The sequence below is a fragment of the Odontesthes bonariensis genome, chromosome 22 (assembly GCF_027942865.1).
Source record: "Odontesthes bonariensis isolate fOdoBon6 chromosome 22, fOdoBon6.hap1, whole genome shotgun sequence".
NCBI lineage: Eukaryota > Metazoa > Chordata > Actinopteri > Atheriniformes > Atherinopsidae > Odontesthes > Odontesthes bonariensis.
The window spans coordinates 21,886,074-21,904,688 of NC_134527.1; the positions used below are offsets into that span (position 1 = coordinate 21,886,074).

General features: G+C 39.2%; 1 protein-coding gene across 2 annotated transcripts; it reads right to left on the bottom strand.

Annotated features, from left to right (window-relative positions):
* Positions 1-11,942: 11,942 nt before the first annotated feature.
* On the bottom strand, positions 11,943-16,873 carry otpa (orthopedia homeobox a). Of its 2 annotated transcripts, none has more exons than XM_075455624.1 (3): positions 16,614-16,873; positions 15,666-16,075; positions 11,943-13,350 (listed from the first exon to the last, which is right to left on the bottom strand). In XM_075455624.1, exons 1-3 carry the CDS (start codon positions 16,648-16,650, stop codon positions 12,832-12,834), a joined length of 966 nt encoding a protein of 321 aa, XP_075311739.1. In that variant the 5' UTR covers positions 16,651-16,873; the 3' UTR covers positions 11,943-12,831. The 2 variants fall into 2 exon arrangements, with proteins under 2 accessions (XP_075311739.1, XP_075311738.1); XM_075455623.1 differs by having other exon boundaries at positions 16,575-16,873.
* Positions 16,874-18,615: the final 1,742 nt, after the last annotated feature.

An 18,615-nucleotide genomic window follows, 5' to 3' on the forward strand; every position in this document is an offset into this window, starting at 1 on the left:
GTTTCACATTTTAGAGGAGTGAAGGTGAAGATTTCGCAAAATGTAATCAAAATCATCAGAAACTGACAATTTAGTACAAAAACAAGTCTACGAAAGCCCTCCCAAAATAAGTCTAGCCTCTACATATAAATCCTAAGCATATGTCAAAGTGAGCACAAACATTTTTTCTCCCTTTAGCAGATGAACTTGAAACAAAACTGACATCATCCTGCACAGTGAGGCTCACACACAAGGGGAGAAGAAACAACACATTTGGGAGAGGTGACCTGCACTAGGGGCTTTAAATGGGTGTCATTCACCTTCTTACAACTAGATGGCAGTGTGTAACAATACCAGCAGATCAGGAGGAGTCCAAACCTCCATTAGATGGGAAATCTAACCTTTTTGTCCGCTGTTTCCACTTTTATCTATATATATCATAAGAGTAGCCCCTAATAAAACAAAACAGAATATCTTGAGAATACATTTTATTTTGCTGTTGGAGTTCAACACTATCTTTAATTATTTTTTCTTGTTTTCCCTGATCTTTCCTCTTTCAGCTCTGCTGCATCAATGTTGAACTGCTCTCCATCCAGACTTTCTTTCTTCAGTCGACAATAAAACACACACACATATATACATATATATACATATACACTTTGTGTGTACATATATATATCTATACACAAAGTCACACTCCTCCTGCTCCCCCGATTGAGACGACATGCAGTGTAGGGCCTGTGACCTTCATGGTGGCTCAGATCTGCGGCTGGCACTGATTTCTGATTTAGTGTCGATCCGCTGCGCTTGTCAGGGGCTGCGAGGTGCTTTCCATGCGGTAATAGAAAAGCTCAAGGGCAGCTAGAGAAAAGAGGAGGGATTGGTTGAGGTAGAGTGAATGGGTTTTTGATGTGGGAATGGGTAAGGCTCTGTTTGTTTTATTACAGTAGCTGTCAGATATCTAAGCAGGTTGTTCATATATGTAAATTCAACTGTATACTGCATAATCATTGCAAAAAGTTGTGAAGAAATGGGATGCAAGTACAAACACAACAATTTTATTAGTTCACAGGCATGTTGACTACTCAATGATGCTTTTCTACACACCGTCTATTGGAGCTAAGAGCTAATCTTAGCTTGCTTAGATGTTTTTATTGTCCTAGTTTTACTGATTTGCACAGAAACAAATGTTTTATTTCATTAGTTTTGCTGGTGTGTGCAACAATAAATCCAAGCATTGCACAAACTGACGAAAAAGTTCCCCTGATAATTTTTATCTTATATCCCATTCAGTCTCCAAGAGGGACATAATTGTGTATATAGAATTTCATAGTATGTTTCTGGTAGTCCAGTGACAATGGATGATCTGGGGATGTCATCCCTTTGTTTGGAGACTGACCATCATGCATTCCCTCTGTTAACACACTATCCACCCTCTCCCAAAGTAGCAGAAAAACTCTGGGAAAAAGGTCATTAGGCTGAAAATATTAATACTGTCTGCCTGATGTATCAACAACCTTGGCCTAACTAGCTCAATTCAAGTAGTCTAACTATGCTCAATTGTACACTTGATTTAAAGGTCTGCTGTGTGGAATTTAGTGATATCTAGTGGCAGAAATTGCCAGCTGCAACCAACTGAATACTTCCCATTTCACCCTACCCATCCAAGTGTGTGAGGAAAATTACAGTGGCTACAAAAAGGGCAAAAGCAAGAAAAGTCTGTCTGTGCATCTGTGCGTCTGTGGTTAGTCCAATCTGACCACTACGGAAACATGGTGGCATAATATAGTAGAAGAAGAGAAGAAGGGCCCACTGCATCTCTCGATATAAACTTTTTTAATCACAGGGAATAAAAACACAATGATTTTATTTCTACATAATAAGTGTTCTGATAATTAAATTATATTTACACCAACAGATTGATTAAGATTTCAAAGGGACTTGTGAGTCATAACCTAAACCTTGAAACTCTTCCCAACTACAATCTAACGAGAACTACTAAACATGAATTCAACATTAACAAACATTCAACTAATGAAACAAAACAAAAGGTTAGTTATAGTTTCCTTAATCTTTTTTTTCTGTGTTTAGTACAAGTGTAAGATTATGGGGAATTCCCTCATGGCAAATTCATGAGTCTGTCTCCGTGGGTCTTTATAGGTCTAATATGACCCCCACATGCACAAAAGTAAGACATTTTTTAAATAATTAAAATAATTAAATTCAGGATAACTATAAGAAAAGTAACATTTTAGCTAAAAGAACTTAAGGGTGTTTTTACAACTTTTATATGACAAAACTTGTCATATACCTATAAAGAGTAAGATAAGGATGAAAAATTCTCGAAATTTGTTTTTAGTACTGGTAAAAATTTACCCCAATCACCAATGACCAAAGAAATTATTCCAAAATCTGAAAATGTATTCAGGTATCAGGTTATTGATGCAGTTATTTAAGATACACTGTGTGCAAACCATGAATCACTGTACCAAATATTTATGTCAGTCCATGTCCTCATATTTCAATACAGTGTGAACATTACAATGAATAATCCTTTAGGAACCGTTAATGTCTGAATGAAAAAAGAAGAAAACGAGGTCAGAGGAGAGAGAACAGAAAAGAAGGTAAGAAAGAACTTTGGGTAAAAAAAGGTGAGGTGGTTTCTGAGTGCAGTGACTTTGGTCTGTTGTAGACAAGATGTCAAACATGACCAATGGCAGGAATCAGCTAAGAGGTGAAGTCATGATGTGATGGCCACCGCAGCACTCACACCATTAAAGACCAACCGAAAGCCAGAGCAAGAGAGAAAAAAGTCTGCCTGCTCCCACCTCTTCCTACACTTTCGGGCCTGATCTCATCCTCCTATCTCCAGCCTGGAAGGAAAACAAATGGATATGATGATGGAAGAGGAATTAAGCTGTAATTTAACAATGGGCCAACAACAGCATCCAATAACAGGCTCCCTCCCGTCCTGTCCGAAGGGGTCTTGTAGCAGAGAGAGTCTCATTCCTGACCAACACACTTCACTGTCCCTCTTCATCAGGGTTTCACTGTGTTCTACTTTACCTACTCTGGCCTATGCCTCCACTCAGACCTCGACACACAGGGCAGCACCACACCTCATTATATTCTAAACGTGTCCTTGTAATTAAATGACAGAGTCGGATGAATGCCAATGACTTGCACAACAGCAAGTGTTTTCAGGACTGGCATTTATGAGTGCTTGCAGATATGAGGTACTATTTAGACATGACAGGGCTTACATTCACATGTGAAGGATGTGAAAAGGGACTTTTCCCCAGGACACTGGGGCTGGAATGACATCTGTTTTACCCCGTACTTGTAATTTATTTCAATTTCCACATTTTTGCTGTTTGGATAGATTTAGACAACTAAAATAATTGATTAACAACAAGTTAAAAGACGTGACAGCAGAAAACTTAATCTCCATTTGCAGGTTTATCAGGATTATAGGTCACACCAATAATAATGAAACCGCTACCTGTCTAAATAAGTGTAAAATATTCTTTTTTAAGACCCTGAAACACATCATATTGATATGTCCATTATTCTTGTAGATGTATATCACTGTATTCTTATTTAACTGTATTGTTTGAGCCACTCAATCTACAGTCCATGAAAGCTTAAAAGTCACGCTATAGTTTTGGTTACAGTGGCGTTCTGGGGTATTTCTCGCATTAAAGGCTATTTACACATTTTGTGCTAGAGTGAATATTTACAGGAGGATCTATTATGTGAGCTGGATTAATTGTACATAAACTATAGTGTAAGCCTTCATAATTACAAAACATGACCCTCAGCAACTGCGCAGTTCATGTTTTTAATGGAGCTGAAGAAGTAATTACAGTCGTTGTCCTGACTTGCTCTAATGATTAGAACAGCTTTTTTGTTTGAAGAAAAAAACCTGGAAACGCAGTTGGAAATCCAGTTTCAAGTTTGATTGGTTAGGATTTGGTCTTTGCTTTTTTGCAGATGATGTGGTCCTATTGGCTTCATCAAGCAGAGACCTCCAGCAGGCACTAAGGTGGTTTTCCGGTAAGTGTGAAACAACTGACATGAGAATTCATGCCTCCAGGTCTGAGGCCATGGTCCTCAGTTGGTAAAAAGCTGGTTTCCAACTCTGATTTGGGAATGAGTTGCTGCCTTAAGAGTAAGAGTCTAAGTAGTTTATGGACTTGTACATGAGTAACTGTGGAACAGAGTAGGAGATTTACAGGTGGATCGATGCAGCATCTGCAGTTATGTGGATGATATACCAGTCTATTGTGGTGCAGAGAAAAAGAGCCTGTGGTAAAGCTTTTGATTTAAAAGACAAGCTATGTTCCAACTATCACCTGAAGGAAAGATGGGTTCACCCTCAGGGACAAGCTGAGGAGCTCAATAAGTCACTGGTAAGGGATGAGTAGAGTTGTTGCAGATCCAGGACTAATCAGACAGATTTTATCTCTCACCTGGTTTTGGAATGATTCGTTGTCCCCCATGTAACAGTTGAGGGAGGCAGCTGAGGGGAGGGAGGTCTGGGGCTCTCTGCTTAGACTGTTGCACCATAACCCAGTCCTGGATTGGTAGCAGAAAATTGATTTATGGATGGATGGACAAACACATATTTTGATGAACTTATTTTGATTTATGTTGCAAACAATTTGCTGGGCTATAACAACAATGTGGGCTTGTCTGGGATTTGAGCCATATTGTTTTCTTTAAATTATGTTTCATAAGTACTCACTTACTCCAAAGTAAAATTAAGGAATTACTGGTAGTAATCCACCTACACAGGCCATGAAGAGACACCTTAAAGTATAGCACCTATGTGGGATATGGGGGACAAAAGTTGTTTGTCCTTTCCAAAGTTTAGCTATGGTTATGACATTTAAGGAATCTGAGTTACCCTTGGGATTTATTTCAGATACAGCCTTTGTAGGACAAAATTCTCGAAATTTTGCAGGAAAACCACCTTCAGTGGAAAAAGATTTCAATTATCAAAAGTCTCAGTTTGCTTCAAACAAACAAAGTTGTAAGAGGGGTTGAGACGTAATAATTGTTACATCGGGACTTTGAGACAGTTCATGACTGTACATGTAAAGTGCCAAAAGTGCAGAAGATACGAGAGGAGTTTACTGTAGGTCTGATGTGTGTGAGTTGATCAGTTTTAGAAATAAATACTTATTAAATCATTTTTTTCTATCAAGATGTACGTGTTAAACACTCAAACTTCTTTGAAGAGGCCTACTTGACTCTTTTCATGATAGGGATAGTTGACTGCAATAACAAACGTTCACATTAACAAATCATTCACATCTCCATGCAGACATGGGGATCAGTTTTACAGATTGTTTTCTATTTTTAGAGACATCAGATTTTTTGTATTTCCTCTCTGCCTCATCCTTACGGCACAGCATAATTACATTTCAACAATCAACTTTCCATTTATGTCCTTAGACTTGTGTTTGTTTGGATTTTTTTCATGACAGAGTAGTTCATATGAAATCAGACGTTCTTTTATTTGTTTTTTTCCCGTGCTGATGTTTTAATTGTTTTATGTCACTTTTGCCATAAGACCTGACTAAAACAAAAACAGAATGTGCATTTGGACTGATCATATATATATACATATATGTATGGCATTTAATGATGGTCAAAATCTGACCAGGAAGGAGAAATGTATTCAAGCTCCTGTCACATTGATTTGTCACATCAGCATGACTGTAATTGCTGTGTTTCAGTTATCATAGGTTAATTATCAGCCTTGACCTACAGTTTTACATGCGCACATACAGCCACAGTCTATTCACAAGGGTGAAAGGATTATTTTTATACAACACCAAAACTTTGAGGAGACATTACAGCATGATGCTGTAAAGCTGCCAGTTGTCTTTTGCTCTGTGTTACCTTCCTCTTTGTCTAACTGATCATCACCGTCTCATCTCTCACGCCTCCTTCGCTCTATCTCCCGCCTTCCTCTCTCCCTCATTTGGTGACCCACTAATGTTCTGTTCATTTTCTCTTATGAGTAGATAATGGGCAAAAATCAAATCTCTTCATTTGCATGTAATACAATTAAGACCTTTTCAAACAATGACAAATGGAGGGAGCAGTGGGATGTCAGTCAGCCTCATCAGTGAGAAAGCAAAGACAGCATCGGCGAACCTATCTGTTTTAGCGAAAACGAATAAAACCTTCAAATGGAATTTTCTCGCCACCATCTGGAATAACAATCACCAAGACTCTCATGGACTCTGTCTGTCAAATAAAATTAAAGTTCTCATAAATTTAGATTCATAAGAAGGATGTGAAATCACCAATTTACCTCTTAAAACCCACAATATTAGAATTTAAGTAAGGGGAAGTGTGGCTTGAACTGACTTTATAGAGACAATTCCCCTTTTCTCTGTGTTTCATTTCAGAACAGAATTTGGATTGATAAACTTTTATCCAATGCTAGGTTTTAGTTACATCTGCTTTGAATGTATAGGTAGATTAACAGGACACTATTCTAACTATGAACATATACTTTAGCAATTTCTGAACTGTGAATATTTGCTTTCTTCATAGGAGTTAAACAGGACCAACAACAGCTATTATTACACAAAAGCCTTTATGTAATCGCAGTTTCTATATTGATTTCTATGTATTTTCATTTGCGTTTTCTACAGGGTCCCAATTCTTTCTCAACAGACTTTAGGCTAAGCTAAACTGACAGTCTACCTTTAGCTTTACTGCTAATGGACAGAGTTGTATTGATCTACTTACCTAAAACTCTGCATGAACGCAAAGCAGCTTATTTCCCAAAATGTCAAACTATTATTGTTCATTTGCAAAGATAATTGCAAAATAGTGGACCTTTGCATGGAGTCCTGATACAGCCTGATCCGTATTCATAAATATAAATGCACATAAATTTATTCTGACATTCTCTCTTTATACATAAATATAAACATGTGGACATAAACAACTGCACATGCAAACCTAAACATGCCAATGAATACACCTACAAACTGTGCCTCACACACACAAAAAAAACGCACATACAGGAAAATTAATGAGCTCTCATTCATAATCCAGAATAGAGAGAGCCATATTCACCCTTGGATGGTTTATTGACTGATTTCATTTATTTGTGTGGAATAAGTAGGAGGTAAACATTGGCTTGCACTCACATTTTCTGCGACACACTCACTGCACAGCATTCTGGGAGAAATGATCCCACCAAAAGCAGGGTCACTGATTGGCTACCTCGTCACTGTGTGACAAATTACCCAAAGAAAAACAGGTTACCCATTTCCACAAACTAATTAACCTGGCTGATAGTGAAACACATTCTTACATTTATGTAATATTATTTCACATCTCTCTAGACTGCAGAAATCTTTATCCCATACCCCCCCACCCTGTGATTGCTTTTCTCTGTGGCAGAATCCCATCTAGACATTGTGAAAGCTATATGCAGGCAGCATGTATAAAGCATAGAACTGATAAAGAATGTGTTATTGGACAGAAATGGACTTTTGTTTCAAAAGCACACTTGAAATTAGTCAAAATTTTATATTCATCTTTTTCTTCATATTTATCTTTTCAGGGACTCAATGAAAGAAGAGACAAGCTAGCAGTTACTCTGAATGGAACCAAAGAAAAGCACATTTTCACCATGTAAAACAACTTAAGGCTAACAAATTTCATAGGGGTTTAAGTGAACGCCACATACAGTTGTTTTTATATCACTTTTACATCACAGGGTTTGTACTACTTCACTATTTCCTCAACCAAATAATGATTGTGTTGCTATGCACCGTAGCATGCATGGTGGCTGCTCAGTGTCCTGCTGTGGATCAGCAGAGTTCAGTAGGAGTTGTGTCGGACTATAAGATGACTGCATATCTTTAGCAAAGATTTAAAAGATTGTAAGAGCTTGTGCTTAACCGGGCTTTTTACTCATTTTTACCTGTCTCATAGTAGTATTTTGGAATTAGACCAGTGGAATTTAGCATCAAAGCTGACTGTCTGCAGGATACACTGACCAGCCACTGCACATTCAGTGATGGGGAGCGATGAGGACGTTCTTTGATTGGGAAAATGGAGTCGAAATAAACTGCCTAATGAAAAAGTGAAATTCACATTATCAAGATGTCCTCATACCCCTCAATACAGCTCATAATGGAGTCCTGAAAAGCACAACCCCAACAAGCAGCAAAAGAGATACTGTATAGAAATTATACAAGTGTTTTCGCATCAGAGCAGACATCATTCTCAAGTCTTTTATTTAGAAAACCACAAAGTTCTTATGAGGAGGAGTATGTACCGTGGATGGGTGGAGCAGCTTAGCAAGGCGCTTTTAACCATATGTCTTTGCAGGATGTGAGATCGAGACCATCATATGCTCTGTTAATAACATGATAACACTTAAGTAAAACCCTTTGGTCACCTACCGGCTGGGTTCAGGCAATGATGATACTTGGTTAGGGTTAGAAAAACAATCATGGTTAGTTCCAAAATACTTTCTTTTTACAATGTGATAATCTCCCTCAAGGATGCCATCTGGCTGGTTGCCTTGGTTACATGTAAATACCATTTGTTATGAGAAGATATTGTCACTTTCTGGTTGGCTTTAGAAAATCATTTGGTTGGGGTTAGACATCGAGTTACTCTGATATTTTAGCTCTAAGCATGATTGTTTAGGGATAAAATACATTCTTTTTATAACACAACTTTACCATCATGGACGCCACTTTCACAGTTCACATGCAGTTGTTCCCACAACCACTTCAGGCTGCATATTCTTTTTTATTTAATTATTGGCCACATCTGTATGCATTAACAAACGCCACATGTGCATGTTTTGTTTGACCATTGTGATCAGTTCTTAGCTTAGTTCTGCATTCTGGATGGCTTGCACTAGGCTTCTGCAATCTTTGTTTGAATGTTTGTATTATTTCTACTTTTTTCATTTGTGAATATCTACAAGAGCTGAATGCAAAAGTAGCAGCTGTTATTTCCCATTGTAACTTAGGAGTAAGATACATACTGTATAATAGCTGGATTGTTTTGCCGTATGCTCTTATCCTATATATAATATCTCTGAAATCACTGACCTAACAGTATAAAATGATGAAACAAACTTCTATGTAAGCTCATACTCATACGTTTGAGCTTGAACTTAAACACAATCCCAACGTCACGTTACAACACACAAGTTTTCACTTTTTAAAGATCTAAAACAGTAACACTGAAAGTTTGAGAGCAAATATATCTTTTGACCCAGGATAAACACAATGTTGTTATTTCAGTTTCTTTTTTATATATATATATATATATATCTGACAGGTACAAATAATCAAAGTGGGATATTCGGTGTGAAGGCCCTCATTTCAAAATGGATACCAGCACACTTGTTTATCCAAAGGTTGCCCCAGTTCTAATCAAAAACCTCTTTCCGGCCAAACAGTGACGAACAAACTAGCTACATCAGATGTTCAGTCAGGCACTCTCGTTTCAAAGTCTGTTGAAATCTGCTCTCTGTGCTTCGCGGTGGAAGTTTTTAGCAACTTAAATGAAATATATTAATTCTGCCATTAGAGGGCCTTTCCTTCTGCTAGGTTGACTTTCAGTTCACTGAACCTTTTTTTCAGAGGCTGATTAAAATACAAAACATAAGGGTTCACACAACAAGGAAACAGGCCTTTTAGAAAACTGAATAATTGGAGCATAAAAACGCATTCTTGAAGTTCTTTCTTAAAACTCAAAAGCCTTCACATATTTTCTGGAGCTTGAGCCACAGCACTCATTTGAAATCTTAAATTAAACTGAAAAGACAGTGCAAACAGGCAGAACTCACGAGAAACACTTATGCCAGCTGTGGCGGTAATGAAAAAATTTTTTCATTTTCTCATAATTCTTCTACGGGTTCTGTAACAGTTAGAGCAAATTGAGCTTTGAATTAATATTTTTTTCTCATTAAACCAAAGGAGGACTTGCTGATGTTGAAGCCAGCATCATAAGTACTAACGTTGTCTTACACCCCCACCCCCCTACACGCATGCTGCACCGTTGCCACATCATTTTGGTAACTAGCAGCTGAATAGGAGCAGTGTGAGGTTTCCAGATTAAAATTTGACGCACAGTCAACATGGATTGTCTCTAATAGTCCAAAGTAAAATCAAGCACAAAGAAACTGTGTGGAAACGCTCAAAGTCCATGCTGCAAATTAAAGTTACTTTGCTGGAATATAATCAGACAAACAAAACAAAGTGAAAAAAATAAGAAATTGTTCAAGTGCTTAGAAAGAACAACAATTATGGATGAAAATGACGGTTTTTCCACAGTCCAAAACCATGTCTCTCACTGTAGGTGCATCACGATTGGCAATCAGCACAAATCCTATGGAGCACACTCAGCATCCTTTTGGCCAGACCTGCAAAGAAATATTTCGTGAGAGCATTTAATTTGGTGCACTGAAATATGTGTAGCTGCAGCAAGAGACGCTTTCACAGCTGGTTGTAGACAAGATACCATCATGTTGGACCTGTTTAGGTTTTTTTTATCTTCTCGTTAAACAAATTCATGAATAAATCATGAAAATCTTTCCAAATGTCAAAGTCTCGCAGGTGTCAAAATACGGCATTCAGAGGAGGATGGAAACGGGTGAGATTGTTTTAAACTTCCTGTCATTTGTGTTTTTGTCAGACACTGTACTTTTACTCACTATAAAGCCACATAAACATTCGAAGAATGGTCAATTGAAAGCTACAGAGTTGTTGTAAGCAGATAAAAGTGGTTGTTATGTGCTCAAGTAAAACTGACTCGTTAATCTGTTTGCATCTGACGGGCACTCATGCTGGTGTGTGAGCAGATAATGAATGACAATTAAGTAAAACACAGCTGTAATGACACAAAATACATCCTCATAAGAGAATGTATAATCAAGGAATAGCACAATAAACATGACCTGACTGGTTATATTGTGTCAGAAGCCAGTCATTTGATGTTAACATAATGATTTTGAACGCTGAATAGGAGATTTGAGCATTATAGTATCACACGAACTTCCCACCCACTGGCTTTTTATGTCATTAGGGGCTTCAAAGTAAATATCAAAACAGTTCCTTATTTGGGGGTTTTCTGCAAAAAAAAAACGGATGAAATGAATAGATCAACTTTTGGCACGTTACTAATTTGTCAATTTAGTGCTCACAGAGATTGAGTTTGACACTCCAGATCTTGGTTAAATTGCTTGCAAACGAGGACCTACTGTATGAACACTTTATTTTCATTTAACCTGCTTTTTAATTCCTCAAAAGAGACTTTTGTCCAACCGCGAAAGACATGCAAACTTAGAAGATAAACAGTTGTTTAAAAAAAGATTTGTTTCAATGTTTTGTTATGATCATGGAAACATTGTTTCCAAGTGCATTTTATGCTGAAATGGGTCTAATTTCTTCAGCCTTATATGATGTTGTAGGTTTTATCTTTGAGTTTGCCTCTTTACTGCGTTTTCTATTTGCTTATCATAAGATTTGTATAAAATCTGCAAACTAACAGAGCAATGTTTTCATGCAAAATGTCGTTTCTTTGTAGAATAGAATAATTAAAACAAGTTTAAACAGTACACTTGCACATGTGTAAATATGCTTTCCTGGGGAACTTGACACTTTTCGCCGAAAGCATCTCAGACTGCAGACTGAGCAGAAAAAGAAAGCGTGTCATTAAACATTTGATGATTGTTCCTGAAATAATTTGACTCTCAGTTGGGTCATGAAGGAACAGTGACAGGTTGGATTCAATCAAAGTAGCATATTGTATATTTTTTTTGTTCCCCTTCATCTTTTCAAAGTCAATTTCTCCAAAAATGTCTTTTCTAATGTTCTTACTAAAATAAATGATAATAAAAAACAGCAGGAATGAGCTCTAGAACTACTTCAAGAAAGGAGGGTTGAATCATGATGTGGCATAATCGAAATTGATTTTTATTTGATCATTTACATTGAATTGATATAAACATGTCCATGAAACAAAATGGTTCAAACATTTAGGAAAGGCATATGTGACAGCACAGACAGAGTTTTGGAAACATAAGTTATCACAAACTGACCAAATGGGAACAAGAGTGCTTCCTACACAAAACATCCTATATAACAGATTATAGTTAAGTCAGTTCCCTTGTCATAATTTAAAGTGTTTCCCCCTTTTTTATTTTCATTTTTCTATTTTTTGCTTTTGACAGCACATGCAGTCAAGTTCTTTTTCCAGGTTGTCCCGATTCCTGTTAGATCAGCTTCCTTCTCCCTCCTGCTGGATCGTTCCTGTTCTCAATCTTTTAAACCTCCAGGTTCTTTTTTGTTTCTACACGTCCAATGTTCAAGCATTTGGCCCCTTGGAGGTGAATGTCGTGCGACAGGAGGAAAAGTGGAATCTTGAGTTTCAAACAATCCTCAGAATCAAAAACTATCAGTCACCAAGCAAATGTCACTGAACGCCCAGCAGCAATAAGGCTGCCTGTATGTGCCATGTAAATAAATACTGAATAAACCGATAAGTTCATTTAAATAGACAAATAAATAGTTGACAAAGGCTACATGCGAAATAATAAATTATAGCTTCAAACGGAACCAGCCCAGTCGTTGACAGAGGCCAACAAGCCCAATAAGAGCGTCAGTTCTCCTCTCGTTAGTGGTTCAGGAGGAACAGAAATGCCAGGTGCGCAGCTGCAGTTTGTGATGTGAACAAGTATCCTGGTTGCATTTTTCCGGGTGCACCCTTTGGATAGGCTGTAGGGATGAGAACTAGATGCAGAAGATCACTGCTTAGTGATAGAAAATCTCTTCTCGCCGCACGTCGTCTCTAAGTGAAACTCATGGATACTGTGTGCTCCAGCGCTTTGCGGCGCAGCGACGCGATGCTTGTCCCTCTCCAGACGTCACTGTCCGGGGAACTACACAGCTGAGGCGAGCCGGTCACGTTGGTCGGGCCGGACAAGGACGCGGGTACCATTCCTGGGAAAGTGGGCTGGTAGAGATGCGACTGCATGGTGCCATTTGACGACATGTTGGACAGACCCATGGAGTTGGGCGGCGGTCCTGCGCCGAGGCTGCACTGTGACAGGGACTGCGCCATGGCCTGCTGGCGGCCCAGAGCGGGCGGTAGCTGCAGCTGAGACACACCGGGCATCCCTGCTGTGGCCCAGCGGGTGTCGTTGGCGTGGAAGGAGCAGAGGCTGTCGCCCATGGCCGCTGCTGCAGCCGCGGCGGACGGGAACTGGGGCAGACCGTGGTGCGTCGGCAGGAGAGTCCCCGGAGCTCTGAAGACGTTGGTGGTCTTCTTGCGCTTCTTCCACTTGGCGCGTCGGTTCTGGAACCAGACCTGCGGCCAGACACGAGAATGAGTTATTAGGAGGTGGTGTGAGAGGTGTTGGTGTATTGTAGTCATGTTACATCATAGAAAAGACTATGATATCAGTGTGTGATCATCACCACAAACCCAACGATCAAGAATAAATCAGCTGAACGAAAACACTGATTTTGATTTTTTTTTTTCAAAAGTTCCATTAAAAAATATTTTTATAATTTTTTGATAATATTTAATAAAATATATAACCATCGGGCAACTTTATAATTATTTTAATAATGACTTATTTTACTTTAACCAATGAAAAAAAACACATCATATTTGTTTTCCAAATGGTCACAGAAGTTTAAACATTTATATTTTTCCTTTAATCGGTTTTTTTTTCGGAAGAATGGAAAATATTTTCTTACTTTAATAAACTGGCTCAATTTCCATTCAATTGAACCTTCCTTTATCATATTGTCACCTTTGCTTTCAGTTCTATTTTTTTTAACTCTATAAAGATTGCTAAAATAGAATTAAATCAAATTAATTAATTTTGTTTGTTTTGTTTTTCTTTAAAATGACCCCAGATCATTTTTACTACCTTGCTCGGAGACGCTTTACACATTACAGATGATGTTATTGCTGAGATCAATAGGCTAGTTTTTTTTTTTTTTTTTTTTTTCCTGTTTATTGCGGGGGACCTTCAGCTCCTGTTGGATCGCTTGTAATCGGGCGTCTATGATTAATGTGAAGATTTGCTTGAGAAAGTGGGGCGCAGTAATAAGAACGGGACAATCTCACTTTCTTGCCTCCCGGCGTAGCCAGCCGTGAAATCCGACCTGAAATGCATTGCACTTCAAAGAAAAGAAAACGCAATTTTTCATTCCGTTTGGAGAGACGGAGTGCGCTCTCAGCGCGTCCGGCATGAAGATGTGGAGCGCGCTGACAGGCCCATCGCTAAAGTGAACCTTCTTATTTTCAGCCCTATCATAATAGCGGATGAGCATCATTTCACTAATTCTGATTTTATGTAAATGGTGCAGAAAGCGAATGGGCCCTTGCAATGATAATAATGATTATCGGGGTATTATTTCACATGTGAGCAACCCAAGAGCAATTACTTTTGCGATCTAATAAGGCGCCGCAATCTCAGTAATGTGGTTGATATTTTACTCTAAATTTGTGCAGGGTAGGTGGAAGAATAAGAGACAATGGGCAGCTTTATATGGAGAATAAAATACAATGAGGTCGTCGCTATAGAATGGCATTGGCCATTATAGGTTGATGACTAATATCAGCTGGATCAGATTAAACGACTGTAATAAAGCCGCGATCAGCGCTTGGTTCCCAGTAGAATGATTATATGGGATGGGCACAAAATGGAGGCCAGTTTTAATCAGGCAGAATTTATTGCTGTAATGCTGCCATTTGGAACTTGGTTTAAACTGAAATATAGAAAGTGTATTCTAAATTTGCTGGGCAATGTTCATATCATTTTAAATCTTTTTTTTTTTTTCCACTCACGCAGGGAGGACTGCAGCAGGATTTGATATTATTATTCAAGCTGAAACAGAGCGTCAGGGCCTGATGTGATTGGTGGTAATAACGCCTCTATATGTTAAAGGTTCCTTGAGGTATAACCACGTGTTTAATCCACCAGGTTGAATATTTCAATACGCACAGTGGACGCACACAAACAAAAAGGTCCCAAACCTGTGTGTTTTCTGATGATAAACTACGTCTGTGTTCTTTTTTTTTTTAACAAAAAAAATTCAAACAAACCGCAACAGTAAAAGTGACTCAAATGTGTATTTTGTGCTCCTGTTTGTATTGCAGCTACAGTCATTTCAATGCAACTAACACCTCAACAAAGACGAATTATTCGTGTTTATTTGTTATTAGAATCAGACATTCTTGTAATTACTATAATTTGCTTTAGTTAAAGTATTTAAATTCCATCATTTTAACGTCGACGGATAAATAAGAAACTCTTATATTGTTTTTTTCTGCTAATTCAACCGGATGAAAAAGAAAATGGCGAGCTGCGTCTTTTGGCTCATAAAATGGATTTAAACGCTCCTCATGAGGATGTTTGAATTCATGGACCGAATGTTAAATATCAGCCGCTTTTTGTGGCGAATTGGCACCAGTGAGTCAGTGTTTTCATAAGCTTTGTTATTTAATATGTGGCAACCAACTCTGTGGTGAAACGCAGCGCCTGTATGTTCGAACTGTGAATCGGTGAAACATTTCTGTCCCTCTCAGCTGACAAATTGTGTCCAGGTTTGTTTTAACCGACTAATTCCAGCCATAAACTATTAAAAGCACATTTCCAGGGGCCCCACCTGCACTCTGGACTCCGTCAGCCCGATCCTCAGAGCCAGCTCCTCCCGCATGAAGATATCTGGGTAGTGGGTTTTGGCGAAGCTCCTCTCCAGCTCATTGAGCTGCGCCGGGGTGAAGCGGGTCCGGTGCCGCTTTTGTTTCTGGGACTGCTGCCCCCCAGACTGGTTGGAGTTGCTGTTGTTCTGCTGCTGCTGTTGCTGCTGCTTCTCCTGCTCCTTACTGTTCACCTGCACCGGGTTGGATCCTCCCCCGCTGCTGATATCGTCACCGGGGAGCATCGTGGCTCCTTCCACGCCGTCCGGGCCCGAGCCGAGCTCCCCGGAGTGTCCCGGGTCGGGTCCAGCACCGCCGAGCCTGCACTTCAAAGCCTCCCTGTGGCCTAGAAGTTCTGCCGCGGCATCCTTCATCCCTGCACAGACAACCACAGCAGGTGAGAATTGCACACTAAACACCTTCTCTGGGGGGAGGAAAGAGACGTGGTTAGACAACTGCAAGCAGATTTTAAACAACACTAAACAAATGTGATGCTTTACAGGCCAAAAGGCGGAATTTTGATTTGCTGAAGCATTATTTTAGCAGAAATATAAAAGATGGATCAAAAGCAGAGTCATGCATGCATTAAAGGACCCCAACACAAACGGAAGAATTAAAAGAAGCAGTGACTGTAGCTCTTTTTTGGTGAGACAGCATGCACATTACAATCTGCTCCTTAAATACTGTTCATTCAATTCGATCACACTGATATCTTAGAAAATTGTTAAATCAAATTACGCAGTAATATAATAATAATAATTACTTTTCCAATGAATTAAGCGAATTTAGCTCACTTCAACCACATTAAGACAATATAAGAAGCAAATTGACAATTTTCTGAGCTTGATTTAAGATTAGAAGTTCCTCCAGCTTACAGTAGAGTTGAAGACCGGAGTTTGGTGATGTTAACTCACCGAGGCGAGCATCCAGGAGGTCGGCATGAGATAGCATTGCGCACCGCTCCAGGGCGAAATGCTATTCCCCCCAAAAAAACCTCTATGACTTTAACCTATTTAAGAAATATATATAGCCTAAATGAAAGCAAATTCGGTTTGTGGTTAAAAGGGAGGTTCGTTGCATTATAATGTAGTTTAGAGAAATGGGGAGGCGCTTAACAGCGGAATGAACCCATGAGCTCCTCCAAACGAGGACCAATCAGAACTGAAGCCCGAGGTATGTCAGCTTTAGCGCGAGACCCCCGGCGCCCCCTTATCCACCTCCTCCATTCTCACATCCCACAAGTTCATTCCTCCTCATTCCTGTAATTGGCTTTGATTTCTCCTCCAAATTACATCCAATAAAATGACCTGATTTAATATCTGAGCGAAAGCCTCGACTCATTCGAGAAATGTTGGATCGCCACAATATTTGTTTAATTGTGCATGCTGTTCTGCTCTTGTTTTTATAGTGGGCCACTGGAACAAGATTTAGAGTTATTCATATGAGCCAAATATTTGGCTAATTCACTCTGCGTTGCTCCATGGAGTGAATTAGCTCCATGCACGTGAGTTTTTCTCATTTTTACGACATTTGTAGTTAGATGTATGATTTCTCCAACGTGTTTATGACACCAAAATAACTCCCGGAGAACAGGTGGACTTCTTCTAATCTCCTTGATTTCTAATACAAGCAAACAACAAACTTTATATAATCCCAGCTAATTTTTCGAGGTCATGGCGCGTTTACGCCATTAGTGTCATATCTATATGCCAGTGCCTTTGGTGCAAATAGCTCAGTTGCACGTTATTTACATTTAGTGCCAACTAACAAATAAGGAGGGATTTGGTGTAAATGATGCGCGAGGGGGGTGGTGGGGGTGTATAAAGTGTGGATGAAGGGGCACCGTTAATGTGACAGAAAGGCTGTGAATAACCTGACGCAGACAGATAGTCTTACATGTGCAAACACATTATCATTCAGTGGAGGCCAGTTTCTTTCCTGCTGATGCTTTTTTCTCTCTCATAGTTTCTCTAAATTAAGTAGATTTTTTTTTTTGCAAAGCAAAGAAAAAAAGTTCTTAAAAATCAACTAAACCGTTTGTCACGGAATAAACCACCATTAGACTCAATTAGCACAACAGATTTTTGGTCACACATAACACACTAATCACACACACACACACACACACACACACACACACACCAGTCTGCTACATATTTAGGGAAGAAGAAAAAAAAACAATCAGCAAGCTTTAGACAGATGTCGGGACGTTTTCAGAGAGCAGATTTATTTATTATGAGCTGAAAAACGGCCACAAAGGAGGCGTCCGAGCGTGAAAACCCGGGGCTCCTTTCTCCGTCCGCGCAGGCTGAAGCACATCTTTTATTTGCCTTCAATCTAGTGGCGCGAGCGACAGACTGGGAGGGATGGATGGTGAGGAGTCGCGTGCCGGAGTCTGCTCGGGATGTGAAGGAGGTTCGCGTTTGCACTGATGTCTGCGTCTTCAGATGGTGAAGAGAAGGAGATGCGCTCTCGGAGATATTTCCTGTCCTCTCCTTTATCCGAGCAAGCGTCTTTAGAGGCAGACTTTAGGAGGTGTAACACGGGATCTAGCGTTATAAGTACAATTTTCTCCTACATTTTTTTTTCAAGGATATACGCGTGTTTATTTTAAAAAAAAAAGAAGAAGAAGATCTGTGCTATTTATGCAAAAGTAGGCTAGAGTGTATAGCCTATTAATCCTTAATAGCATGTAAAAAATTCACGGTGTTTTCTTGTGGTGCCTTATTTTACGCACTTTTTCCTGCCGCCGGCAGCAGAGCTGTGAGAATAATTTAAACCCTTCACTTTGCGGGATGATGGATTGCGCGCTTCATTTTACGACTTTTCAATGGCTCCACGCTTTTATAGTTGTACAAACACAAGTGAATGACTCCTCTCGTTGCAGCAGCTCATATTTAACCCAAACAACAAGAG